This window comes from Camelina sativa, chromosome 8 (genome assembly GCF_000633955.1).
Source record: "Camelina sativa cultivar DH55 chromosome 8, Cs, whole genome shotgun sequence".
In the NCBI taxonomy this organism is placed as follows: Eukaryota; Viridiplantae; Streptophyta; class Magnoliopsida; order Brassicales; family Brassicaceae; genus Camelina; species Camelina sativa.
Window position 1 is genome coordinate 1,928,909 of NC_025692.1, and position 26,021 is coordinate 1,954,929.

At 34.3% G+C, this 26,021-nt stretch overlaps 6 protein-coding genes and 3 long non-coding RNA genes across 12 annotated transcripts in view; 7 read left to right on the forward strand and 2 right to left on the reverse strand.

Annotated features, from left to right (window-relative positions):
- LOC104705630 (protein ZINC INDUCED FACILITATOR 1) lies at positions 65 to 4,291 on the forward strand. Its single transcript, XM_010421674.2, has 18 exons — positions 65 to 209; positions 308 to 514; positions 741 to 781; positions 886 to 946; positions 1,044 to 1,146; positions 1,237 to 1,339; positions 1,434 to 1,487; positions 1,567 to 1,629; positions 1,803 to 1,852; positions 1,945 to 2,020; positions 2,137 to 2,346; positions 2,864 to 2,951; positions 3,129 to 3,214; positions 3,312 to 3,419; positions 3,557 to 3,601; positions 3,696 to 3,784; positions 3,869 to 3,912; positions 3,998 to 4,291. Exons 2-18 carry the CDS (start codon positions 367 to 369, stop codon positions 4,090 to 4,092), a joined length of 1,464 nt encoding a protein of 487 aa, XP_010419976.1. The 5' UTR covers positions 65 to 209; positions 308 to 366; the 3' UTR covers positions 4,093 to 4,291.
- LOC104705635 (protein ZINC INDUCED FACILITATOR-LIKE 1-like) lies at positions 5,848 to 9,309 on the forward strand. Its single transcript, XM_010421678.2, has 17 exons — positions 5,848 to 6,195; positions 6,308 to 6,348; positions 6,479 to 6,539; positions 6,639 to 6,741; positions 6,839 to 6,941; positions 7,024 to 7,077; positions 7,161 to 7,223; positions 7,321 to 7,370; positions 7,459 to 7,534; positions 7,625 to 7,804; positions 7,892 to 7,979; positions 8,056 to 8,141; positions 8,234 to 8,341; positions 8,431 to 8,475; positions 8,573 to 8,661; positions 8,760 to 8,803; positions 8,929 to 9,309. The coding sequence occupies exons 1-17, from the start codon at positions 6,048 to 6,050 to the stop codon at positions 9,018 to 9,020; spliced, it is 1,431 nt and encodes a 476-aa protein (XP_010419980.1). The 5' UTR covers positions 5,848 to 6,047; the 3' UTR covers positions 9,021 to 9,309.
- LOC104705634 (protein ZINC INDUCED FACILITATOR-LIKE 1-like) lies at positions 11,834 to 13,272 on the forward strand. The gene is made up of 7 exons (XM_019228641.1): positions 11,834 to 11,884; positions 12,284 to 12,344; positions 12,532 to 12,634; positions 12,734 to 12,836; positions 12,910 to 12,963; positions 13,058 to 13,120; positions 13,219 to 13,272. Exons 1-7 carry the CDS (start codon positions 11,834 to 11,836, stop codon positions 13,270 to 13,272), a joined length of 489 nt encoding a protein of 162 aa, XP_019084186.1.
- LOC109125112 (protein ZINC INDUCED FACILITATOR-LIKE 1-like) lies at positions 13,375 to 14,130 on the forward strand. Its single transcript, XM_019228256.1, has 4 exons — positions 13,375 to 13,437; positions 13,533 to 13,712; positions 13,801 to 13,888; positions 13,965 to 14,130. Exons 1-4 carry the CDS (start codon positions 13,378 to 13,380, stop codon positions 13,979 to 13,981), a joined length of 345 nt encoding a protein of 114 aa, XP_019083801.1. The 5' UTR covers positions 13,375 to 13,377; the 3' UTR covers positions 13,982 to 14,130.
- LOC109125147 (protein ZINC INDUCED FACILITATOR-LIKE 1-like) lies at positions 14,145 to 15,532 on the forward strand. The gene is made up of 6 exons (XM_019228255.1): positions 14,145 to 14,423; positions 14,519 to 14,626; positions 14,724 to 14,768; positions 14,871 to 14,959; positions 15,085 to 15,128; positions 15,260 to 15,532. The coding sequence occupies exons 1-6, from the start codon at positions 14,226 to 14,228 to the stop codon at positions 15,349 to 15,351; spliced, it is 576 nt and encodes a 191-aa protein (XP_019083800.1). The 5' UTR covers positions 14,145 to 14,225; the 3' UTR covers positions 15,352 to 15,532.
- On the forward strand, positions 17,006 to 19,825 carry LOC109125832. 3 transcript variants are annotated; one of them, XR_002032935.1, is made up of 5 exons: positions 17,006 to 17,253; positions 17,528 to 17,571; positions 17,729 to 17,819; positions 18,659 to 18,760; positions 19,400 to 19,825. It is a non-coding gene; the product is annotated as an uncharacterized LOC109125832 (long non-coding RNA). The 3 variants fall into 3 exon arrangements; XR_002032936.1 differs by having other exon boundaries at positions 19,713 to 19,825; XR_002032934.1 differs by lacking the exon at positions 19,400 to 19,825 and having other exon boundaries at positions 17,008 to 17,253; positions 18,659 to 19,265.
- LOC104705633 lies at positions 17,902 to 18,659 on the reverse strand. Its single transcript, XR_754356.2, has 2 exons — positions 18,414 to 18,659; positions 17,902 to 18,220 (listed from the first exon to the last, which is right to left on the reverse strand). It is a non-coding gene; the product is annotated as an uncharacterized LOC104705633 (long non-coding RNA).
- LOC104705632 lies at positions 23,041 to 24,960 on the reverse strand. The gene is made up of 2 exons (XR_754355.2): positions 24,876 to 24,960; positions 23,041 to 23,787 (listed from the first exon to the last, which is right to left on the reverse strand). It is a non-coding gene; the product is annotated as an uncharacterized LOC104705632 (long non-coding RNA).
- Positions 24,358 to 26,021, forward strand: part of LOC104705631 (protein ZINC INDUCED FACILITATOR-LIKE 1-like) — a 13,868-nt gene continuing 12,204 nt past the window's right edge. Inside the window, exons 1-3 of one of the 2 annotated variants that reach the window (XM_019228254.1) lie at positions 24,358 to 24,978; positions 25,093 to 25,133; positions 25,618 to 25,678. In XM_019228254.1, the coding sequence (XP_019083799.1) occupies positions 24,831 to 24,978; positions 25,093 to 25,133; positions 25,618 to 25,678 (250 nt within the window). In that variant the 5' untranslated portion in view covers positions 24,358 to 24,830. The remainder of the gene's footprint in view (positions 24,979 to 25,092; positions 25,134 to 25,617; positions 25,679 to 26,021) is intronic. The other variant, XM_010421676.2, reaches the window with a different exon arrangement.

Below are 26,021 nucleotides of genomic sequence, written 5' to 3' on the forward strand. Positions count from 1 at the left end.
CCCCTTTTTTTTTTTTTTTTTTTTGGCCCTTTACCTCCTCCACTCCAATTTATATATAAACATCGCTTTGTAGAGAGACGTACACTGTATAATAATACTAGTATTACGTGACTCTTGGTCTCTTTTGATTTAACTCCCACACGTCCTGCTCCAGCAATTGCAATTGATAGAGAGGACGAGACGATTCTGTGTTTGTGTGTGTGTGTGTGGTACTCAATTGTTCTTCCTTTCCTATTTTGATTTATATGTTCCGTTACGATTTTTATTAACTGATTCTAATAACCCTTTTTTTTTTTTTCTTTTCTAGGTTCTGAATTATTCGGACGTGATTGATTGATTCGAAGTTGAATCGGGAAAAAGGGGGAAATGGCGGAGGAGTACAAGGAGGCGTTGTTGGAGAATCACAAATATCACGACGGATGCCCCGGGTGTAAAGTGGAGCAGATGAAACAGCTCCGGCGTGGTTATCCATACCTGGAGCTTTCTTTCGTTTGGATCATCGTCCTCTCCACTTGTAACCACCTTTTTCCTTCGCCTTTCTCTAATTCTCTTATTTATTAAAATGGATTATTTTGGTTTATGAAATGGTATATTGAACTAGTTTAGAGAGGATTACAGAATATGATTTTGCTGCTAATGTTTTTTGTTTTAAGTCAAAAAAATTGGTTAATTAGTGTGAGAAACCTTTTTCTTGTGTTGAAAGTAATGATTTGTTTACGCCTTCTCTCATTTGTTTGCAGCTCTGCCTATTTCTTCACTCTATCCTTTCCTCTATTATATGGTGAGTATTTGATTACAGAGTTTTAAGATGAGGCTATCATCATCATATATCATTGATTCCCGTTCATTAATTTAATAGTATGTCTCCTTCATTTGTTTTCATAGATTGATGATTTTGGTGTTGCAAAGACTGAGAAAGATATCGGGTTTTATGCTGGATTTGTCGGTGAGAGAAGACACCTTTTTTTATAGTTCTGCACTGAATCTTCATATGTGTGTATCTACCTGTTTGTTCTAATTGATTTCTTACTACTACTTTGAAGGGTGCTCATTTATGCTTGGAAGAGCATTGACGTCGGTGTTCTGGGGCATTGTGGCTGATCGTTATGGAAGAAAACCGATTATACTCTTGGGAACTATCTCAATGTTTGTCTCCTTAAAAACACACATAATATTTTGATTAATGTCTCCCCCTCTGTTAGTCTTTAGATGACTGATTTGGTTGTTTGTTTGCAGTGCCATTTTCAACGCTCTTTTTGGCTTGAGTGTTAACTTTTGGATGGCTATTGGCACTAGGTTTCTTCTTGGCAGTTTTAACTGTTTGCTTGGAACCATGAAGGTGACGTCTTTGTTCCCCCACTATTTTTGGTCTGTGCACCAGATTATCAGGTTGCATTTTCTCATTTACAATTGTCAATTTCAAAATGTTTCAGGCATATGCGTCAGAGATATTTCGTGATGAATATCAAGCTACAGCAATGTCAGCTGTAAGCTTCTCTCCATCACATGTTTTTTATATGTTTTTAACTGTTGGTGTCATGACGTTTGTAACTTTACTTATTTCAGGTTAGTACTGCTTGGGGAATTGGACTGATCATTGGCCCTGCTCTAGGCGGGTTTTTGGCACAGGTAAAGTGATCACATCCAAGTTTTTATTTTTCCGTAGCTTTCCAAACCTTTCCATTTGTTTTGTTCTAAATGCTTGAAGCTTATCTTGTGTCCATCTCTTTCGCCTACGTATTGATTCATATTTAGTCTTTCTAACATTCTAATTATTATTTTTCAATCTTCTCCAAAATTAGCCGGCAGACAAATATCCAAATGTGTTCTCCCAAGAATCCATTTTTGGCAGGTGTACCTTCTTTCTTACTCCTCTGTTAAGAGTTCAAGTAGAATTGATATAATGGAATCTCATGAAATAAATATGCGAATTGCAAATTGCAGATTCCGGTATGCGTTGCCTTGCTTTACAATATCAGCTTTTGCATTGCTTGTGACAGTATTGTGCTGCTTCATTCCGGTATTCTATTTTCTTCAAACTCCTACTTAGAACCTTGTATTTATTGGTGACTCTTCTTTATTAATATAGTTCGCACAGAGTTCAACCACTATAACCTCCTTCTCTTTCTCTGGTAGGAAACATTGCACAATCATAAGCAGGACAGCACATCACATGATGAATCCTACGAAATACTTGAAGCTGGATCTCATGAATCCACTGCTTCTACCGGGAAGGCAGGAAAAAACGATAGAAAAGCTTCTCAGTCTCTTTTGAAGAATTGGCCTCTAATGTCATCTATCTTTGTGTATTGTGTTCTGTGTCTGCATGATACTGCATACTCTGAGGTAAGTAGTTGAGCTAGAGTTGTCATCTGGCTCAGGCAAGAATTAGTTTTCTACTGCTGAACATTCAAATTCTGTCATTTACTTTCTTGATGATATTGAAGATCTAGATTTTGGTGTTAGACGCTATACATGTGTTTATCTGGAAGAATAAAAGTGAAGTGGACTACCTGTTTTTATTTTGTTTTTCTCTAGTGCGGTCTGTTGTATCTAGCCTTTGCTTAGCAAACTGTAGCTGTTTGGCAATTATGGTCCCAGCTGAGAGCAGTGGATTGAATAGGGACTGATCAGAATGTGGGGTGCATTTTGGAAATTTCTAGGTTTAAGCTGGGTCCTTATCCCTTGGTTCTAGATTTTGTACGTTGATTCCATTAAAGAATCAGACAAGTTTCTTACCAGATTAAAATTGATGGAACAGTATTAAGACTCCATGTTTGTGAAATTAGAGCCTTTGCCACTTCACTGGACTGTTCTCTTTATCTGAACAAAGAAACTCATAACTTGTAATCTGACTATGCAGATATTTGCACTATGGGCTAACAGTCCAAGGAAATATGGAGGTCTGAGCTACTCAACCAATGATGTCGGTACAGTTCTTGCTATCTCAGGTATGCATAACATCCTTGCTCTTGATGTCTTGCGTTTTAGTGATACAGAACTTGTGAAAATGATCATTAAAGTCTGGTTATATATAAATCAGCATGAGAGTTAAGCAATCATATATAAGCAGAATTCTTACTAATGAAAGTGAGACTAATTATTACTCCTCAAAATTTCTGCTTTAGGTCTCGGCCTATTCTTTTTTCAGGTTTTTGTTTATCCTTTCGCTGAGAAACTGCTAGGACCAGTACTGGTCACCCGATTTGCTGGGGTCAGTTGATATTCCCTTTATTGTTTCTCTGCATATTATAGTGAACTTGAATACAACAAGATAGAGATCGTTGTTCTGACAAGTTCTTTCGTTTCAGGCACTGATGATACCAATACAAATGAGTTATCCATTTATAGCAGATATGTCAGGTCTCAGTCTAAGCCTGATGTTAAATTGTGCATCAATCCTTATTAATGTGCTAAGTGTAAGTTCAAAAGCAAATTCTAGTTCTGTTCTTTCTTTGTGTGTGTATTTAGGCTAAATATACAGAAAACGAGGTCATGTTAATATACTTCTCGTATATATCTACAGCTGAAATGATTTGTCTTTGTATATATATAGGTGTCTGCGATAACCGGGTTGTTGATCCTGCAAAATAGAGCTGTGGTAAACAGATGTTCTTTCATCTTTTGTAAACTGTGGACAAGTTTTAGTTGCGCTCTTCTAACTTTATATTTGTATGAACCAACAAAAACAACAGGATCAGAGCCAAAGAGGGGCGGCTAATGGAATTGCTATGACTGCGATGTCTCTTTTTAAGACCGTTGGACCAGCTGGTGCTGGCATCTTGTAAGTGACACTTTTGGAATTTAACGAGAAAGTGTATTCAAAGAAGCAGTAATGACTAAACAAACAAATCTCTATTGCTGGCAGGTTTTCTTGGAGCGAGAGGCGACTAAACGCCGCATTTCTACCAGGTATCTCATTACTTCCCAATTTAGCCTCTCTTTAGGATGTTCATAATACTTATGCTTAACACTAATAGTTTGAAAACGTATGCAGGATCGCATATGGTGTTCTTTGTCCTGAATGTGATAGTTGTGGTCGGTGTAGCACTCACCTTCAAGCCATTTCTAACAACAACGGCTCGAAGATGAAAATTCATTTTGAATTGGTAAAGATAGGGAATGTATTGGACTCGTTGATTCTTTTAAATTCAGACTCGAAAGAAACCGTAATAAAATTTCACTAACCTTAGGATTTATCAGCTTCTTTTTTTTTTTTTTTTCGGTCCTTTTGTTTTGCTTTGTCTTCTGATATTTCTACCAAGATACATACACCAAAAACATCACCGCTTTCAGATTCATGTATGTCATCCTGAAGTGATATATTAATCGGTTAACAAACCAATCTGTCCAAAAAGTATTTTCATAGACGGCTGTAAGGTGAGACTGAGCCGTTAATTTACTTATTTTAATACAAAACACACGTCGCAAGCTGAATAAAGTATTACTTGATGAATAATATTTATCCCAGTAAACAATTTTTTTTGGTTAATTTTACAAAAAAAAAGTATCTCAAACTTGTAGTGCCGACCTCTCTTCTTAGCCTATCAGCAATGGGACCCTTACTTTGCAAAAACAATATATTGTACGATTTGACTGATTAATCTTTCTCTGGTCCGCTTTGGCTATGATTATAGTGTTCGGGCTTCGCAGCCTCTCCTAGTCAAACTTACTGTTTCGGCGCTGCCGGATGGTCAAAATAGTTCAACCTTTATGCTTTTTTTAGGCATGATTAATTTCCATATTTTTTAATGACAAGATTCAATTTTTTAAGATTTTGGAGATGTTCTTTATATAATTTGACAATATTGTTTTGAGGATTTTAATTAGTAAATAACTCATTAATGTACTATTGGATTGAGATGATTTTAGCATCAAATTGTTTACTTTTTTTACTAGTAAAAAACTAAAAACTAAAAACAATTGAATAGTAAATTAACAACTCAACAACGTGGTCATGATAATAAAACTTTACATTAAGAAACAAAAAAAGTATAACTTTAACAAGGTAAAGTACAGAAATTAAAATTATTGAAAATTTTGAATGGTCCACCACAAAAAGACCACCGAAATTAAAAAGCTAAAGTTTTTTATTTTAATGAAATCGATTTCTGAACATGGGCGTCGAACCAAACTCTTTAAAAGTCAGGTAACACAGATGTAACCACTCACTACTCCAACCTAATAAATGTCAGCTAACTTCTAGTACTATGCGAAAGACATATCCCATGGACGTTGTTGTTTTTTGTGCAAACCATTGTATACCTTCCCCAGAACTGTGCACGAGGCTTTACTACAAACTACCAACGAAAAAGTTGAAAACAAGTTTGGGAATTTTGTCCTATTATTAGGTCACCCATTACATCATAATATTGGACACATTCGAAATTTACAACAATCTTATCATATAAATATAAATATAAATATAGTAGTGGTCTATATTGTCTACGATGACTCAATCAAATCAACAAGCACAACGTAATCGGGTTTGTACAGATGAAAATTTTCACGTAACTCAAAAAGATTTTTTACGACAGACGAGTATGTATATATAATAGATAAACAAGATTCACGAGTTAAGACCTCGCAACCAAGATCTCAATAATTTTCGACAGATTTTGCATATCAACTCTGCCCGAAAAATGACATTTCAATTTTAACATCATTTTATTCCGTAGGACTGAATAGTATAAAAATGACAAGTGACAACTGAAGAGGCCTGAATTTATTATTATTTTTACATATATATATATATAAAAAGACAACAGTAAAATGAAAATATTTATGATTAAGAGAGTTGACATGTCATAGCGATTGGTAAAGGCAAAGGACAAAGTTGTTTTCTCCTTCTCTCTCTTTCTTTTTTTCTCTATGTTATATAATTAATTTGTTTTCCCGTCATATGTGTAAGAAGAGAGACTAGTACGTGAAAAAAAACATATTTGCATCAAGACCATATCGCCACCTTCCTCCTCCTCCTCCTCGTTAAAAAAAAAAAACCACATCTCCCCAAGTTATTAGGATTATTAGGATTGATTGGTGTGAGAATGGCGGAACAAGAGTATACGGAGTGTTTGCTAGGGAATAAGTACCATGACGGTTGTCCTGGATGCAAAGTTGACCAGATGAAGAGGCTTCGCCGTGGCTTTCCTTTCTGGGAACTTTTCTCCGTTTGGATCATCGTCCTCTGCACTGGTAACCTAAAACCTCTCTCTCTCTCTCTGCTCTTCTTATGTTTCATTCGAGAGAAGATGATGGTGATGTTTTCTTATCTCAACAATAATGATTTTTTTTTGCATCGTTTCAGCTCTACCAATATCTTCTCTATTCCCTTTCCTTTACTTTCTGGTGAGTGAGTAGTGACCACATAATGCTTTACAGTAGAGATTACTTTACTCACCCGAATATATGTTTGTTTTTGTTACGTAGTGTTTTGGGTTTTAGTGACTATTTAAAACGTGTGACATATTTGGTGTAGATCGATGATTTTGGCATAGCAAATAAGGAAGAAGACATTGGTTTCTACGCTGGGTTTGTTGGTGCGTTTGTACTTACCTTCTCTTGGACCATCATTTCAGCTTATAATATAATTAATCTGTTTCAAACTCACATTGTGTGTGTGTGTTACCTTTTTGGAGGTTGCTCGTTTATGCTGGGACGAGCGTTGACATCTGTGATCTGGGGACTTGTTGCTGATCGTTATGGTAGAAAACCTGTAATCCTTATTGGAACTGCTTCAGTGTTAGTAATTTTTTTGCATTTCTTTCTTCAAGCTCTCATAAGAAGCCTTTCGTTATATTTCTCAAAAAAAAAGACTAATGCTTTGGATCTGTTACAGGGTCGTTTTCAATACTCTGTTTGGTCTAAGTTTGAATTTCTGGATGGCCATTATTACAAGGTTTTGCCTCGGTAGTTTCAACGGTTTACTTGGTCCTATAAAGGTCTCTTCTCCTCTCCTCTTCTTAAACATTATTCAATACTTGTTCCATTGAATATTCTTGAATCTCATTTATATGAATCCAGGCATACGCAATGGAAATTTTCCGTGATGAGTATCAAGGTTTAGCACTCTCTGCAGTAAGCTCCTTGTTCCAAAGTTTACCTCTTTTGTTTTTTTCAAGTTCAATAGAGCAATTTAGAATCTTAACATATCTCTGTAGGTTAGTACAGCATGGGGAATTGGACTCATCATTGGCCCTGCTATAGGAGGTTTTCTTGCTCAGGTCTTCTTCATTTAACATAATCATTTCAATCTTGGTTTTTTCTCCACTCTAGCTTTCTTACCCTTCTTGATTCTTGTTTAAACTCCCTATCTTGTAGCCTGCAAAGCAATATCCAAGTTTATTCTCACAGGACTCGATTTTTGGCAAGTAAGTGTTATTTTCTTATCTTATCTCCTCTTCACTTTCATTCAACTCATAGATATATAGTCTCATTGGTCTATACATTATAATGCAGATTCCCCTACTTTTTGCCATGCTTTGCAATATCCATTTTTGCGTTCTTGGTGACCATAATTTCGTTATGGATTCCGGTATGCTCTTTACTTTTTCCTGCTTCATGAAGTCCTTAGTTACTGTGTTCATTTAGCTTAAGCCTAGAGATGGTTGCTTCTCCTCTCCAGGAAACATTGCACAATCACAAGTTTGATGATGATCAGCCTTTTGATGCTGTCAAAGATGATCCTGAATCTAATAAAGTGGCAGAGAAAAATGAAAAAAGTTCTCTCTTGAACAACTGGCCACTAGTTTCATCTATTATCGTCTACTGCATCCTTTCACTTCATGATATGGCTTACTCAGAGGTGAGAGACTCTTCTTCCTCTTCCACATTCATCTTTTGTTTATTTTGGCCCATTGATGAGAAATCTTCAGCTTTCTTTCTTCGATAGATCTTTTCATTGTGGGCAAACAGTCCGAGGAAATATGGAGGTTTGGGATATACCACTGCAGATGTTGGTTCTGTTCTTGCAATTTCAGGTGTGTTCATACGTCTCAATGCTAACATTTGTCAATAAGAATGTTATGTTCTGACCTAGACACTACTTCTTTCTAGGATTTGGTCTCCTTATCTTTCAGCTTTCCCTCTACTCTTACGCGGAGAGGAATTTAGGCCCTATCATAGTTACACGTATATCTGGGGTAACCACTATACTCATGTTGTTCTTATTGTTAAATCTTATGTTCTTGAGTTTGAACGTTCTAATCTTGTGCTTGTTTTGGATACTCTACAGAGTCTGGCTTTAGTTGTGTTATCAACTTACCCACTAATAGCAAAGTTATCTGGTGTCGCCCTTACCCTGACAGTAAATTCTGCATCCGTAGCAAAGAATGTTTTAAGCGTAAGTCTCTGATAACCTTAAAGTAGAAGACTGTGTTAATTTGGAATTTGGTCTATATCCTCGACAGTTTTGTGTGTTTATGTGTGTAGACTTCTGCCATAACTGGATTGTTCATCCTTCAAAACAAGGCTGTAGTAAGTATTTTTACAGGATTGATTCATTTTACTATTTAGTTAGGTAAGAAACCAGCAATGATTAGAACCTCATTACAAAAATTATTTACAATAATAGAGACAAGACCAAAGAGGAGCAGCTAATGGGATTGCCATGACAGCGATGTCTTTTTTTAAAGCAGTAGGTCCAGCCGCAGCAGGAATCATGTGTGTGCAACTTCTTCTACCTCATTTTTTACCTAATTATGTTTGTTTATTCGCAATTGTCTTATTTTCGTTTCGCTTACAACTTTGTTTATGCGCAGTTTTTCTTGGAGCGAGAAACGTCAGAATGCTTATTTTCTCCCTGGTAATGTCTCAATCTTCATGTTCATATCCACATTATGTATCAACTAGCTATATAAGTTGAGAATGTAAACACTTGAACCAAGTGAGACTATATATATTAAAGATGGTGATCATAATGTGATGCAGGCACCCAAATGGTATTCTTTATACTGAATGTGGTATTGGCACTCGGAGTACTTATGACGTTCAAACCGTTTCTAGCTGAAACACAACATTAAGAAGAAGCTAAGAAGATTTCGATGGTATATTCAAATTACATGGGATTGTATTTTGAATTAATTGTAGATTTGTACTGTATTTGTCTGATTCCAAAGTTAGATCAGAGATGTATGTTTAATACTACTATATGGCACGGGGAGTTTAGAAGAAAAAAAAAACTTGTTAGGATCTTGTCATCATCCCCTATATATATATTATTGGACAAGTTGTTCACAAAATTTTGAATCTCATGTGTCAGAAGTCAGAACAATTGTAACAAGTTATTTGAAATATCTCTTTTGTAGCATATATGTATATATGTCATTGTTTCAATATATACGCGATCAGAATTTGTTCCCGGGTTAAGTTTCTAGATACTGAAAGATAACATTCGTGAATGATCCGGAATATGAAATTGCAATTGCTTTTCGTAAGTGATGATTCAACCACTAGAGATCAAAACAATAATTGATGATTGAAACTATTTGACCTTTGATTTTTTTTTTTAATCAAAGATCTAAAGAAATATTTTATTTTAGGACAACAAAATTTTATGACAAATGAAATCTGGTAAATTATGTAACAGAATCTCCATGAAACAACAAAAAAATCGCAACCGTCTATATATCTCTTATTAGTCAAAACCGTAGACGTGTCGCTTCTTTTAGTTGTTGTAGCTTACATACACATTATACGTCTATGCATCCACTAACCTATATCTAAACAAGGTTATCCTCAAGAATAAGTAGGCACCAGTTTTTGGTACCGGCATGCAAAGGTTCGAATCCTTTCACTCGAGATTATGAATGAACACCCGCTGGGATCTGTACCGAGTCCAAAACCTAGCAACTCAAGGAACTTTGTTTCTTATGCAATAATAGATTTGGAACCCTCATCTAAACCAATAAATATATGGATTTGTTGGCAAAATAGTATATTTTCAAAACTTAATTGGAATTGTAGTACATTTACTATTTATAATTGGATAAATAGATGAGTTTTACTATTTGTGTAATAGAAAATTGTGAGATAGATAAGAAAGTGGGGTATAGTATAGTAGTGTAAAATTACAAAAGGGTAGCTGCATAAAAGACATCCGTACAACATATTTAGTGTACACATTTATTACACAAATATAAATATTTTTATATCATTCATATTGAATATATTATATATCAGTTGTACGGATAAAAACATGTATATTAACATATATATAAGTACACTAAATGAACTGTACGGATTAAACTTGTGTATTATTATTCATTTGTATACTTGATATTTGTACACATTATAATGTGTACAGACACATGTACAGACACATGTACACATACATGTACACTTAATAATGTGTACGGATACAAAACTTATAAAAAATATTTAACATTATCAAATATAATCATTACACAAAATGCATATCAAATTATAAAAAAAAACATATATTTTTTTGTATTTGTAAGTATTGAATAATGTTTAAGAAGAGGAGAGGAGGAGAGGAGAAGAGACCTTTATAGTATTTTAGTTACCCCTTGAATCTAATAACTAAACATTATATATATATATTGAATAGTATTTTAGTTATTAGATTCAAGGGGTAATTTAATAAAAAAAAATATATATTTAATTTCAATGGCACATTTGTAAATAAAATGATTAGTAGAAGATTAAAAAGTAATTCAAATAGTTGTAAATAGTGAAAGTGTATGTTTTGCCAATTTTAAATAGTGAATGTACTAATTCTCCAATTAAGTTTTAAAAATGTACTAAAACTCCAATTTTCTCTAAATATATCTATTATTAATAAATAAACCGGACAAACCGAGAAATCAGTCAATAGCTAAAACCGACAACATCTTTCGTATCGATAGAGAAAGTACACCTCACTGAAAAAGGGAATCAACAAACATTTACATGATGTGAAGTAGTTTGATATGTACGTCTACGCATCAGCCACATACAGTATAAATAATATCTCAATTCGCCATTTCATCGTTAACCTCGAACTCTATTGAAATCCTATATGTATATATCCCATAAAGGACCACCGAAAAAAGTCAAATTTCATCTTCGTACGATTATAAAACCAATTTTTCTGAAAGTGAGCGTCGAACAAAAACTCTTCAAAAGTCCATAACTCAGATGTTACCACTTACCAACTTACCATTCAGTAATTTATTTTACTCAACCATTGTCAACTAATCTTTTATTATTCACAAGGAAATATCACATGGACGTAAAAGTAAGAAAAAAAAACAAAAAAGAGTCGCATGGACGATCTTATGTTTCTTTGGAGAAACAATTTTACTTTTCCTATATATTTCACAAATTTATTGAAAGGCTATGGAATTATTGAGTGTTATTAATTAAAGAGATAAAAAGTAGAATATATTGTAACCAGACAAAAATGTAAATAGTGCAAAGAGTAGTGTGAGGACTGACGACCGAGATGGCAGAATTTTCTTTTTGAAAAAATGTTAAGGAAAAAAACAAGAAATGCGAATGTGACTTGTGAGAGATTAAGAGGTGACATGTATGTACTATGTACGACCTCGATCGTTAAAACCATTCCAAATTGGTAGGATAGATAGATATTCCAAATTGGTAGGATAGATAGATATTCCAAATTGGTATAGGATAGAAAAATTGGAATAAGAGGTGTGTGAAAATGCGAACGTGATTAATATATATAAAAAAGAGACTAATTGAGAGGAGACGTGTTCCAAATCGCCAATCTTCTTCCCTCTCATTTTTAAACCACATCGCCATCTTCTTCCCTCTCATTTTAAACCACGCATCTTCCATTCCAAATTGTTAGCTAGAGAGAGGTGTGTGAAAAATGGTGGAACAAGAGTATACGGAGTGTTTGCTAGGGAATAAGTACCATGAGGTTTGTCCTGGATGCGAGGTTGATCAGATGAAGAGGCTTCGCGCGTGGCTATCCTTTCTGGGAGCTTTTCTCCGTTTGGATCATCGTCCTCTGCAGTAGTAATACTAATCTCTCTCTCTCTCTCCTTATTTCATTCTTGAGAAGATGATCATGTTTTCTTATCTCTATATATAATCTCAAATAACGATTTTGCATATTTTGTAACGTTTCAGCTCTACCAATTTCTTCTCTTTTCCCTTTCGTTTACTTTATGGTGAGTGATGAGTAGTGTGAGTTACCATGCCACACGCATAATGCTTAGATTTAAAAGTACTCAACTTTACTCACGGAAATATATTAGTTTTTGTTACGTTGTGGTTTGGATATTTTGGTAAAACGTGTGATATATACTTGGTGTAGATTGATGATTTTGACATAGCAAAGAAGGAAGAAGACATTGGTTTCTACGCTGGATTTGTTGGTGCGTTTGTACTTACCTTCTCTTGGACCATTTCAGCTTATGTTATAATTGTCAAAGTACTAGTGGATCATAAACTTGCATCAATATATAAAGTGGGCTTTAAATTTATATTGACATAACCTAGACCTCATCTCAATTATAATCTGTTTCAAACTCACATTGTGTGTGTGTGTGTTGCCTTTTGGAGGTTGCTCTTTCATGGTGGGGAGAGCGTTGACATCTGTGATATGGGGACTTGTTGCTGATCGTTATGGTAGAAAACCTGTAATCCTTATTGGAACTGCTTCAGTGTTAGTAATTTTTTTGCATATATTTCTTTCTTCAATCTCTCATAAGAAGCCTTTTGTTATATTTCTCAAAAAAGACTAATGCTTTTGATTCCGTTACAGGGTCGTTTTCAATACTCTGTTTGGCCTAAGTTTAAATTTCTGGATGGCCGTTATCACTAGGTTTGGTCTCGGTAGTTTCAACGGTTTAGTCGGTCCTATCAAGGTCTCTTCTCCTCTCCTCCTGCTTAAACATTATTCAATACTTGTTCCACTGAATCTCATTTTGATGAATCCAGGCATACGCAGTAGAAACGCTCCGTGATGAGTATCAAGGTTTAGCACTCTCTGCAGTAAGCTCCTTGTTCCGAAGTTTTCCTCTTTGTTTTTTTTTTTCAATTCAATAGAGCAATTTAGGAATCGTAACACATATCCCTGACCCTGTAGGTTAGTACAGCATGGGGAATTGGACTCATCATTGGCCCTGCTATAGGAGGTTTTCTTGCTCAGGTATTCTTCATTTAACATAACGATTTCTATATATCTTGTCCTTTCACTCTACCTTTCTTGCACTTCTTGATTCTTGTCTAATCTTCTGAACTATGTAGCCTGCAATGCAATATCCAAGTTTATTCTCACAGGATACGATTTTTGGCAAGTAAGTGTTACTTTCTTATCTCCTCTCCACTTTATTTTAGCTACTATATATATATATATACAGTCTCATTGGTCTATGAATCATAACGCAGATTCCCCTACTTTTTGCCATGCTTCGTAATATCCTTTTTTTTGCGTTCTTGGTGACCATATTTTCGTTATGGATTCCGGTAAGCTCTTTACTTTTCCTGCTGCATGAAGTCTGTAGTTACTGTGTTTCATTAGCTTTAAGCCTAGAGATGGTTGTTTCCCCTCTCCACTCCAGGAAACATTGCACAATCACAAGTTTGATGATGATCAGTCTTTTGGTGCTGTCAAAGGTGATCCTGACTCTAATAAAGTGGCAGAGAAAAATGAAAAAAGTTCTCTTTTGAAAAACTGGCCACTAATGTCATCTATCATCGTCTACTGCATCTTTTCACTTCATAATATGGCTTACTCAGAAGTGAGACTCTTCTTCTTCTTCCATATTCATCTTTTGTTTTATTTTGGCCCATGTATGAGAGAAATCTTTAGCTTTCTTTCTTGGATAGATCTTTTCGTTGTGGGCAAACAGCCCGAGGAAATTTGGAGGTTTGGCATATACCACTGCAGATGTTGGTTCTGTTCTTGCAATTTCAGGTGTGTCCATACGTCTCAATGCTAACATTTTTCAATAGAAATATAATGTTCTGACCTAGACACTATTTCTTTCTAGGCTTTGGTCTCTGTTGATGTATGAAATCGACAATATAAATAATACGTATATAAGTAGGAATATATCGGAGCAGGTCCTCTTATTAACGAAGAATTCGAGGAATGGTTTTCGGAAAATGACAATTAAAGAGTAAAGCGCAGTTAATACGAAAAATACAGCTCTTCTCTCTAATTGCCCAAAAAGTGAATCCCCTGACATGACAATGACCTCAAGTATTTATAGTGGGACCTTGACCTAGGGTTTACTCGGTCACCTGGTAAAATGACGATTTTGCCCCTGCGGCCTGTTGGGCCTGCTCCAAGACTTTTGGCCCAAAATCTTCTGAGAATCTCCTGTTTGGGCCTTATAAATGTTGGGGGGGCAAAGCCCATATCCAACAGTCTCCTTGTCTTTCAGCTTGCCATCTACTCTTACGCGGAGAGGAATTTAGGCCCGATCATAGTTACACGTATATGTGGGGTAATCACTCTGCATGCTCATGTTGTTCTTACTGTTAAACCTTATGTTTTTGAGGATGCACGTTCTAATCTTGTGCTTGTTCTCAATACTCACAGATTCTGGCTTTGGTTGTCTTATCAACTTACCCACTAATAGCAAAGCTATCTGGTGTCGCCCTTACCGTGGCAGTAAATTCTGCATCCGTAGCAAAGAATGTTTTCAGCGTAAGTCATTGATTGCATTAAAGTAGAAGAATGTGTAATGTGGAATTTAGTTTATATTCTCAAAAGTTGTGTGTGTGTTAAATGTTTATGTGTGTAGAGTTCTACTATAACTGGAACGTTCATCCTCCAAAACAGGGCTGTGGTAAGTTATTTCACAACATTGATTCATTTTACTTTTTAGCTAGGTGAGAAATCAGCAATTATTAGAACCTCACTAATTCTTTTTATATATATACAATAATAGAGACAAGACCAAAGAGGAACAGCTAATGGGATTGCCATGACAGCGATGTCTATTTGTAAAGCAATAGGTCCAGCAGCAGCAGGAATCATGTACGCAACTTATTCTACCTCATTTTGTTTTACATTATTCTGGTTCAAATTTTGTTATATATAAAACAAATAAACAATATAAATTTTCTAATTTTCGTTTCGCTTACAACTTTGTTTATCCGCAGTTTTTCTTGGAGCGAGAAACGTCAGGATGCTTCTTTTCTCCCTGGTAATGCGAAATCTTCATGTTCATAATCCACATTATTAATCTACTAATGTAGCTACATAAGTTGAGAAGTTAAACACACTTAACCAAATGAGACTATACATATTAAAGATGGTGATCATAATGTGCTGCAGGCACCCAGATGGTATTCTTTATACTGAATGTGGTATTGGCACTCGGAGTTCTTTGGACGTTCAAACCGTTTCTAGCTGAAACACAACATTGATAATGGGCAAAATGAACAGTTTGATGGTATACAAATTACGTCGGATTGTATTTTGATTGTAGAATATTGTATTTGTCTGATGCCAAAGTTGTACCAGAGATGTGTGTTTAATAGTATGGCTGGGCACGGCCGGGGAAAAAAACTTGTTAGACTACGTACGTACTGTCAAGTGTCATCATCCTCTGGGACAAGTTTTTTACAAAATCTTATCTCTGTGTAGAACAGTTGTAAGAATTAGTACAACATATGTCATTAATTTATTTTTGTTTCAAAACATGCCATTTTTTCATTATACGTGTTCGATCAGATCACACTGTGCCCGGATGTAAGTTTCTAGAGGTTGGATTTGGACGTCCAAATTCGTGGGTTCCGAAAGAACAAAAAAAAAAAAAAAATTTGGACAACCAAACATTATGACAAATCTGTTGGAAGTTGATTATTGGTTTAAATACTCAACTTAATAAGTAATCGAGAAACATGAAGTTTTGTGTTCAATGGTAATGGGTAACTACGTTCGGACCCGCACGTACGTGGAGGTTAATTTCAAAAATCAAGTTTGTTATTAGGTTTATGATATATTACGTATTGGAAAAGTATTTTTTAAGAATGTTAATAGTGATAATCCAAGACAACTGTATTAAAAGAATAATAAGAGAAATATGGTATATCTACTTCGAGACAAAAAATAGTAAGAGAAAGGTGGTATGTGGTATGTGGTATCATATTTTATTATATTCCCTCCGTTTCAAAATATAATATGTTTTAGAGAAGTTTTTTGTTTCATAATATAATATGTTTTCAAGTTTCCATGCAACTTTTAGATTAGTTTAATATTTTATATTATCCAGTATTGTTTCTGATTGGTTGAACTTGTTAAAATTAAAGACTTTTTAATATGCATGCTTTAGTTAAAACATCATATATTTTGAAACGGAGGAAGTAATAGTTTAAATAATATTATATCATTTTCTGAATTACCCGTTTTCGTATCCATTTATTTATCCTGATATTTGACATAAATAGGTCAATGAAATTTTTTGAATATATAACCAACCCGTCCTATCTTATATATATATATATATATATATATGAAATGCTGAAATTTAGGATTTTACAAATATTTTCTTTTTAAAATAAAATTATGATAATTCCATATCTATTATTCAAATTTAATTAAATTTAGTGAAAGATATTGAAATTGAATTTAGCATGTGGCATAGGAGATGTTAAATTTTTGTAGGATAATCGATAAATTAATAAATTGTTACTTATGCATTGACTTTGCTGAATTCGATTCTAAAGACTGCATGGTGAGAGATATCAAATTGCGAGTGCCATCTTCAACTAAATTATCTGATCAAGAAAAACTTCTGAAATATAATACTATGATTGGTTTTCTTTATAATACTTTGATCGATCAGTGATAACCTAAACTTTGGTGTCTCGCATGTTTTCCTAGAAGCTTCAGTTTGTGATATGTGGACTATGTGTTGAACATGATCGACTCTTCATCCATGCGGTTGTTCTTTGGGTTATTGGGCTTGTTCTTGTATGGGCTTTGTGTCCTTTTTTTTTTTTTTGGTCCATAATTTTCATTTTGTTATCTGTGTTTCCCTTTCTTTTTTAATAAAACGAGATGAAAAAAAAAAAAGAAAAAAACTAAAACCCCTAAAATAAAGAAATTGTAAACGACATCTTCACTGTAAATAAATCTCTTGTCGGCAACATAACCTGTGTTTTGAATCTATTTTTTTGATTTGCAAAATTCAAGCGCACTTGACTCATTTTCACGGGAAGACCCACCAAACAAAGTTACAATCGAAGTTCTTTGGCGATTTTGAAATCAAAATCTCCAAATTCAGTAACGATTACAATAAACTCTCTTTTGAATTCAGTAACGAGGTAATCCTATTATGCATGTTTTAGTTCTATGTCTGAATTGTTATTTTGATTTTCGTTTATTTTCATATCTTCTGGGTTTTCAATCCTCTATGTAAATTTTGAAAGAGATGTGAATTTGGATTTTTGATTTGAGAGATAGATGATTACTCAAATTGTTTTTTGGGCATCGAATTTAACTCCGGTTTGGTTACTATGATTACATTAATTTTCATCTCTGATTACCATTTGGTATTTGATTTGGATTCTGTTTTTTTTTATTCATCTGAATTTGCAGATATCTAACCAAGGAACTATTTATAACCACTTTCGATTACGGGGGTAAGAAATATAGATCTATTTAACTTTTTGAATAAATTTTAACTTTTTAGAATTCAGGACAACGATAAAAATAATTCAGAACCCAGAAAAGATTTTATTTTTTAAAATTTTCAACTAAAAATTGTACAATATTAAGAAAATTTTCTTTTTCTTTAAGGTGGATTCTTCATGAAACTGGATGGATTGATATGAAGCAGATGGTATGTTTTATATATTCATCAAATGCCGTTTGGACCAAGAACAATAAGGTTAGTTCTCATCAAAGCTATATTTTAATACAATGACTATTCTCATGTTTCACTTAAATTGTTTAAGTAATAAGTCTTGAACTTTATGAAGACTAACCAAAAAAAGTTTATTGATTGATAATTTTCTAACATAATTAAGAAAATACAAACAATTAAAGAATGGAAAACTAAGATAAGATTTTAGATTTTCTTTTTAAAGAAGTACCATATCATTTGTCTACTTCTAAACATGCTTCCTTGTATGTCTTGTAGACAAATCTTTGTAAGTCCTTAAATCTTCACCCCATGTTGAACCTTTCGGAAAAGGAATAAGAGTTTCAAATGTGATTCTTGTTCTTTACCTTCTTTGATTGTTGTGTTGCCCTCTTTGAGTGCGTTTTTTTCTTTGATTCCATGTAAATCTGTTTTCGTTTTATTATAAAGGTTAGTAATAAGTTGTTGTAACATGCTTAATGAAATACAGATTAATACATATTCAGCTAGCAATGAGATAGTTAGATACATTGAAATAGTCCAATAAACAGGAAATACATTAGAAAAATTAAGTTGATGTTTGATTTAATATTATCATCATGGTTTTAAGAATAACTTTACCTCAATCATCTCAACGACTCTTTTGATTTTCTTTGTGGGGAACTGGAGATAGAAATCCTGCTTCTGTTTGCTTTCAAGTATTGATGAGTAATTAGAAAGCTTTACACATAATAATATTTAACCCGCGAGACATGCTCTATGATTGTACATGTAATAAGATTTGTGAGTATTTGAATATGATGTTTTATAGAGAATAATCACTCTATAGACTCACCTCACCGATGCTTGTTGGGTATGATTTTCAGGTATGCACTACAACTCACCATGTTGGATATCACACTTATGAAGGATGCATCATTGCTAGATATTGAGTGATACTATCAATGGCGGCCATCAATACTATTAAGGTGACTTTCTGGTTTGTTACTTTAGGTTTGATGTGTTTGGTTGTGTATGCCGTCTTCTTTGGTTATTATAGTAGTAATAGAGCTGATTGCGATGATAGGACTAAAATAGATCACCATTTGTGTTAGGATTAATTAGTCGAATATTCTATGTAATCAACTAAAGATTTTCAGTTAATGTTTTGTTATTTGTTTCCGTTTGATATGTTATTATAGAGGATGTTTAAGGATTTCATTAATCTATTTTTAAAAAGTTTTGAATGTTGATTATGGAGATGATAGAGTCCGATTTTGTTACTTTGGGAAAGGAGTAAGTTTCAGATTTTAATATTTTTGGTTTGGGATTTGGAGTTTAAATGTCAAAAAGATTTGATATGGTAAGTATTTAATGTCGGTAATACACAATTGTTTTATGATCAATTTGAATATTCTTTCTCCTAATTGTATTATGATTGGAAACTCTGATAATCCATCCACGATCCGAATAATGTTAGTTCGGGTCATGTAAGGTCCGCGTCTTTTTATTTGATCAGATTACCAGTTTGTCCCTAAAACTTTTTTTTCCTTGTTCTTCTGATTTTTGGACGTGGGGGCATTGTATGTTATAGATTAACTAAATATATATGTTTTTAATCTTTTGAGGCCGAGGATCTTAGAGGACTGATTAACTAATAACTATCATTGGTCGAAGATGTTTTGTCTCTGATATGGACAGCCTAATAAGTGATTGTTACGCCGAGTTCATCTTTGTTTTGGATCTTAAACTTTTAATGAATTTTTGTGGTCTACCATAAGAAAGGACCAGTGGACCACCGAAATAGTTAAATTTCATCAATTTCTCTGAGCGTGAGTGTCAAAAGTCATAACTCAGATGTAACCTCTTACCAACTTACATTCATTCACTCAACCATTGCCAACTCGCTTGGGTGATCGCCATTATGACATGGGGTTTCAGGTTTGGTTTGCCACGAGATGCTAGAAGGATTCACCCACATATTTTTTCATTTTTTATCAATTTTTAGTAAAACTAAGGATTCTTTTGATTCTTTCTCCAGATTTTTATATAAAATGCAGTTGTAAAATGTTATTTTTCTTTGAAATATAATTTAACATTTTATATAAGAAAAAAAAAACTAAAATAACATGTATGAATTATGTACCACTTCGACCGTTAAAACTAGGGCTAGGCACGTATCCTTGAATTTTTTGATACTCTTTACCCGACCTGATCTTTACAGATATTAGAAGAAAAAAATTCGTATTTGATCCGTAAATAACTGGTATTTGTAAATACGAATACCCGATAAAAAATAGTTGACTTTGCAGATACCTGATTTTTTACTTTTATCCAGAAAAATGAGTACCAAGTAAAAAAAATTCCATAACCACAATATAATTTCATATTCCAAAAATAATAAAAACGTAATTATGTTCAACATATAGTTCCAAAAATTATTAAATTTAAAATAAAAGCTTGTAATTTCATGTAGCAAAACCATTTTTAAGTAAAGTAAGACGTAAGACGTGTAATTTCCTAGCTATTTACATTCTCTTTACATACATGAACATGGACCACATCACATTTTCATATTAGCATAATACAAAAGAACAATATTATAAGCAAATCACGGTCATTTCAATTAAGAATAAAGCTAAATTTAACTTGGGCTTTAATTTTCATTCTAATATATATATATATATATATATATATATATATATATATATATATATATAATAAAACTACAAAATATTAACGGGTATTTATAGATCGGATAATGGGATAAGTAATAGGACGAGTATTAAAAATTAAATTAATATTCGATATTCGACTTTTATTTACGGGTAATATAATTATAATACTTTTCACTCAACTTTAAATTTGAGGATATCCTTTTTTCAAGATGAGTACAAGCCGAGTAACAAATCAAATATGGGTAATGAGTATTATTGCCCAGGTCTAGTTAAAACCATTCAAAATTTGGTAGGATATATATATATTGGAATAAGAGGTGTGTGAAAATGCGAACGTGATTAAGAGTTGTGGACTTGTTGAGAGTAAGCTTGCATGCCGCAAAGAAATATCCAAGTTAAAGAAATATAATCTTGTTAATGATCAGTATTTTACTGTCTTAGAGCCTGTAAAGAAATATCCAATTTAAACTTAATGAATTTTCATGGTCCACCATAAAGGACCACCAGAAAAGCTAAATTTCTTCTTTGTTTTAAACCCAGTTTCTCTGAACGTGAGCGTTGAATAAAACTCTTTAAAAGTCATATATAATTCAGATGTTACCACTTACGAACTTAGACCATCAACATCGTACATCTCCTAAAATGGAGGTCTTATTTAAACAAACATTCATATTTTAATATAATTACTTTATTTTAAAATGGACAAATAAAAGCTAAACACTTGTTGACANAAAAAAAAAAAAAAAAAAAAAAAAAAAAAAAGATAAACATTTGTTGACAAGAAAGTGTCCTAACATATTTTAGAGTGTCTCTCCTAATTTTCTTATTATTATTTTTAATTAATAAGACACTCATTAACATCTCTGATGGAGATACTCTTACCGTTCATCATTGTCCACTAATGTTTTATTATTTAGAAGGAATATCACAAATCTCTATTAACTTTTTCCCTCTAAAAAAAGCTCCCAAACACGTAAATCCAGACTTGTTTACCCATTATGCCTTTCGGCGTCGGTGAGACCTCTAATGGTCAGCGTAAGAGGTGGTGATAAACCCTTTTAACCATTCTATAATCTACCTAAGCTTGGTTCTTCTCTTTTGTTCTAGCTCTAATTCCTTGCCCTCTAAAAATCCAAATGAAAATCCCCAAGAAGTCTTCTTCTCGAAAGGTTCCTTAACGACGAAAGAGTAAATCGTTGCTCTACAAGCTCTAATCTGAACCAGATCTCGGGTGAGGTCCCGCTCGTGAACCCGGCAACAAAAGCTTCACAACAGTCCAGCTGCTCTTCATCTCATACATTTGAGCAAAACTCCATCGATGTAACGCCTCGACCACCACCTTTTAGTGGGTCCCATGTCCAATCCTAGTCCATAGACCCATCTTCCATAATTGGTCTTACGTCCTCTCGCTAGGTTTGTTAGCCCATCAATATCCGACAGCCGCTACGTCCATGAGGCTTTAAAGACTTGTTTACCGTCCCTACAAATTATCACATGATCTTTCCCTATATTGTGTCCTCACTCGCACAGTTCTGACAATCACTTTCTCGAAGGTCACCCATCATGAGACTACTCCAACATAAATACGCTTAACTGTGGAGTTCTCTCAGGACCTTTGACCGAAAAGATAAATGTACTTTGGTGACATAGGTGGCCAAATCAATTCTTTTAAACCTCTCCGCAAACCGGGATTTCACAATTCAACCCCCATTAACAGATCGCAACGTCCTTGTTGCGCACCAAGACTGTCACCCCTGACGGTGTGAGCCCACTTGACTCAACACTCATCTAGATTTGGTTCGAATACCACTTGTAACACCCCAACTACCATCTCTTAGTGGATCCCATGTCCAATCCCAATCCATTGGCACACTTTCCTTAATGGGCCTCACGTCCTCTCACTACAATCACCATATGATATTTCTCTGTGTTTTGTCCTTCCTTGCACAGTCCCGACAATCACTTCTCGGTAGGTCACCCATCTTGAGACTACTCCAACATAAGCACACTTAACTGTTGAGTTCTCTCAGGACCTTTGATCGAAAAGATAAGTGCACTTTGGTGACATAGGTGGCAAAATTTATTATATTAAACCTCTACGCAAATCGGGGTGTCAAAATACATCACTTCCCACTGGATTTTGTTGATGGCAGGAGCTTCTCTTGGACCATCAGATGTGCATTTTCCAGTGGAACGTCAACGACTCACAATGAACTCAAAATCTGGCGGATGGTTTTCTAAAGTGCCTCACCATCGAATGCCATTCCGATTCTACAAAACGGCAGCGAATTCTTCTCCCATCACCCATCAGCAACAATCCAAGTGTTTGCTAGGGTGGGACTCAATTACTTCTTCGGCCCATTAATCCCATTGTGGCACATATCCAGGTCTGAACTCTGAGTTGCCCTACTTAGCTTTTCTCATAAACTTGTTTGGTTGATAATGGAGAGAAAGGTCTCCCATGTGGTCATAGGAACATTGCTTTTAGAGAAGACAAGCTTATTCAACTCTCGAAATTGTATGGATATTGCATTTTACTTGTCACCGGATGTAAGCTTAATGATGAAGTTTTGTGGAGTTGAATCTTTCTCGAACCTTATGTGTTGTGATCAGTGGCGGATCCAACCAAAATTTTGATAGGGTGCAAAAAAAACAAAAGCTTGTTATAGAGGGGAATTGAACTGTTTACCTCTTGATCTAGGTGGTGCACCCATTACCACTAGACCACTATAGTTAACAATTTTAATGCAAAATCAAACATTTTTTATATTTCATGTGGTGCAACTGCACCCTTCTCAACCAACCTAGATCCGCCCCTGGTTGTGATGCGTATCAAGCCACTGCCCTACTCTCTGATCTTGTACCGAGTATGAACCTTCCCATATCCGTTGTTGATAAGTTTCTATCAAGCTTAACCTCTTTAGTACCTATTACCTCTGCTTGGTAGAGTCGAGCATTCTTCGGTAGCAGAACATTGGTGTATTTAGAATGGCTTGATAGTTATGCTTGTCGAGGCCAGTATATTAGCTTTGGTCGGATGTTTGCAATGTGTAGTTATAAGTATGAACCTGATCCGACTATGTGCTTGAATCTGTTGCTTATACCCATTGCTCCCTTGTGAACCCCGATTGTAACTTCATCTAGAATCATGAGGTCTGTTCCTAAAAGAATGAAGAACTTTGCTCACATGCTCTTGAACCTTTTCATGTTGGCGAAAAGCACCTCAAATGTTTCCTCTGTGGAGCACTCTTTTACTAGCTCGATTGCGTTATCCGCTAGAACCGCTTATGACTAACAATTGGTTGAGGATTTTGTGAAGCCCAGCTTCAAAGAAAAATCTGCGTTGGTTCCAATAGACTTTTCAAATATTGTAAAAAAATTTCAAATTAAAAAATCCTTTGTAAAATTCATAGAACCCTTATCCTTTTGTTGTTTTGGTTATTTTAAATCATGTTATAAGAGCTTACCTTTATTGAAATTTTAGCTTAAACGAAAACTTTGGTTTGACAGAGGGAAAAAAAATATATATCACGTGGACGTACATAATAAAAAGAAAAGAAAAAAAAACGTCATATGGACCTGATCTTATGTTTTTTTTGGAGAAACCATTTTACTTTCCCATATCAGTGTCGGCTCAACTAAAATGGCTGGTAGTGCGACCTTCTGTAGCAAAGATCTGAATTAAAAAATTACATGTATAAAAGGGATCCAAATTTTTTTTTGTATGAACAAAAGAGGTAAATATATATATATATATATATATATATATATATATATGTCTAAAAGGGGTCCACATTTTTTTTTTAAAAAACAAAGAGAGTCAAAATAAAAATTAATATGAATATAAGGGTTTGTATAGAACTATTTTTTTTTTATCAAAATAAATAAAAATTTGTTAAAAAGTCTATTTAAAAAATTTGCCCAGGGGCTTAGAAAATGTTTGAGCCGGCATTGGCCCTAATTTCACAAATTTATTGAAAGGGAAATGGAATTATTAAGTGTTAAAAAGGAGAATGTTGTAACAAAAATGTAAAATAGTGCCAAGAGTAGTGAGGACTGGCGACCGACAAGGCAGTTTTTTTTCATTTTAAAAATGTTGAGAAAAAAAAACAATAAATGCGAATGTAATTAACATTTACACCAAAAAAAAAAATGCGAATGTGATTTGTGAGAGACTCTTTAAAAGAGCCTTAATTAAGAGGTGACAATGTTGATATAGGATAAGAGGTGTGTGAAAATTTGACGCGGTTAACTGAGAGGTGACATGTTCCCCCTCATTTAAACCACATGGCCATCTTCTTCCCTCTCATTTTAATACCACATTTTCCATTTCAAATTGTTAGGAGATAGATATTGGAATTAGCTAGAGAGTTGGGTGAAAATGGCGGAAAAAGAATATACGGAGTGTTTGCTGGAGAGTAAGTACCATGAAGGTTGTCCTGGATGCAAGGTTGATCAGATGAAGAGGCTTCGCCATGGCTTTCCTTTCTCGGAGCTTTTCTCCGTTTGGATCATCGTCCTCTGCACTAGTAATACTAACTCTCTCTCTCTCTCTCTCTCTCTCCTTATTTCATTCCTGAGAAGATGATCATGTTTTCTTTTATAATCTCAATAACGATTTTGCATATTTTGTATCGTTTCAGCTCTACCAATTTCTTCTCTTTTCCCTTTCCTTTACTTTATGGTGAGTGAGTAGTGTGAGTACTGGTACCCACACACATAATGCTTTAAAAGTAATCTACTTTACTCACCGGAATATCCGTGCTAGTCCAGTATTATTAGGTGCCCTACGCACAATCCCGTTTAGAAGCTTTAAAATAATTTTTTGTTTATACCCCTTATATTAAAAGAAAATTTTTTTGGACATTCTTTTTAATAGATTCACACTATAAGTTGAAATTTTTTACACAAATTCATGCTAAATCCTAATTTTTTCAAGCAAAAATCTATGTATTTCTATAAAATTGAACATTTTTCTACAGACTTACTTAAATAAAACTTCGAAAAAGGCCTTAATGACTAAAAAAAAATAAAAAAAAATTTTGGGACCCTAAGCACTGGCTTGAGTTGCTTTCCCTCTGGGCCGGCCCTGCGGAATATATTAGTTTTTGTTACATTGTGGTTTGGATTTTGGTGATTATTTAAAACGTGTGATATATTTGGTGCAGATTGATGATTTTGACATAGCAAAGAAGGAAGAAGACATTGGTTTTTACGCTGGATTTGTTGGTGAGTTTGTTTTCCCTCTGCACAAATTTTCAGCTTATGACAATTTATTACAAACGAACATGACGTAAAAATTCCACTCCATTAGCATCCTCCAACATGATAGAGTAAACTACATTCGGACAAACATCGTATGAATGAAAATCAAACTGCAACGTGGATGCATAGTTAGCTAACTGTCAACAAGACTGGTTAACCTCCCAAGATACATGAGTAACCTGAACAAACCAGTTTCTTGTAAAAGAGCCATGACACATACGTATAGGTCATCCATCGCTTATCCCTATTTTAAAAAACCCACAACCAACTCCTTAACCACCTTTTTAACCAAAAAAAAAAAAAAAAA

Bases quoted from the DNA above. Each gene is read 5' to 3' on its own strand.
- LOC104705630 (XM_010421674.2), top strand. From the start codon at position 367: ATGGCGGAGGAGTACAAGGAGGCGTTGTTGGAGAATCACAAATATCAC. The intron at 2,021-2,136 runs GTATTCTATTTT...TTTCTCTGGTAG, and splicing joins TATTGTGCTGCTTCATTCCG to GAAACATTGCACAATCATAA. The intron at 3,785-3,868 runs GTAAGTGACACT...TATTGCTGGCAG, and splicing joins CCAGCTGGTGCTGGCATCTT to GTTTTCTTGGAGCGAGAGGC.
- LOC104705635 (XM_010421678.2), top strand. From the start codon at position 6,048: ATGGCGGAACAAGAGTATACGGAGTGTTTGCTAGGGAATAAGTACCAT. The intron at 8,662-8,759 runs GTGTGTGCAACT...GTTTATGCGCAG, and splicing joins CCAGCCGCAGCAGGAATCAT to TTTTTCTTGGAGCGAGAAAC. The intron at 8,804-8,928 runs GTAATGTCTCAA...AATGTGATGCAG, and splicing joins GAATGCTTATTTTCTCCCTG to GCACCCAAATGGTATTCTTT.
- LOC104705634 (XM_019228641.1), top strand. From the start codon at position 11,834: ATGGTGGAACAAGAGTATACGGAGTGTTTGCTAGGGAATAAGTACCAT. The intron at 12,837-12,909 runs GTCTCTTCTCCT...TGATGAATCCAG, and splicing joins GTTTAGTCGGTCCTATCAAG to GCATACGCAGTAGAAACGCT. The intron at 13,121-13,218 runs GTATTCTTCATT...TGAACTATGTAG, and splicing joins TAGGAGGTTTTCTTGCTCAG to CCTGCAATGCAATATCCAAG.
- LOC109125112 (XM_019228256.1), top strand. From the start codon at position 13,378: ATGCTTCGTAATATCCTTTTTTTTGCGTTCTTGGTGACCATATTTTCG. The intron at 13,438-13,532 runs GTAAGCTCTTTA...TCTCCACTCCAG, and splicing joins TATTTTCGTTATGGATTCCG to GAAACATTGCACAATCACAA. The intron at 13,713-13,800 runs GTGAGACTCTTC...TTTCTTGGATAG, and splicing joins ATAATATGGCTTACTCAGAA to ATCTTTTCGTTGTGGGCAAA.
- LOC109125147 (XM_019228255.1), top strand. From the start codon at position 14,226: ATGACGATTTTGCCCCTGCGGCCTGTTGGGCCTGCTCCAAGACTTTTG. The intron at 14,627-14,723 runs GTAAGTCATTGA...TTATGTGTGTAG, and splicing joins TAGCAAAGAATGTTTTCAGC to AGTTCTACTATAACTGGAAC. The intron at 14,769-14,870 runs GTAAGTTATTTC...ATACAATAATAG, and splicing joins TCCTCCAAAACAGGGCTGTG to AGACAAGACCAAAGAGGAAC.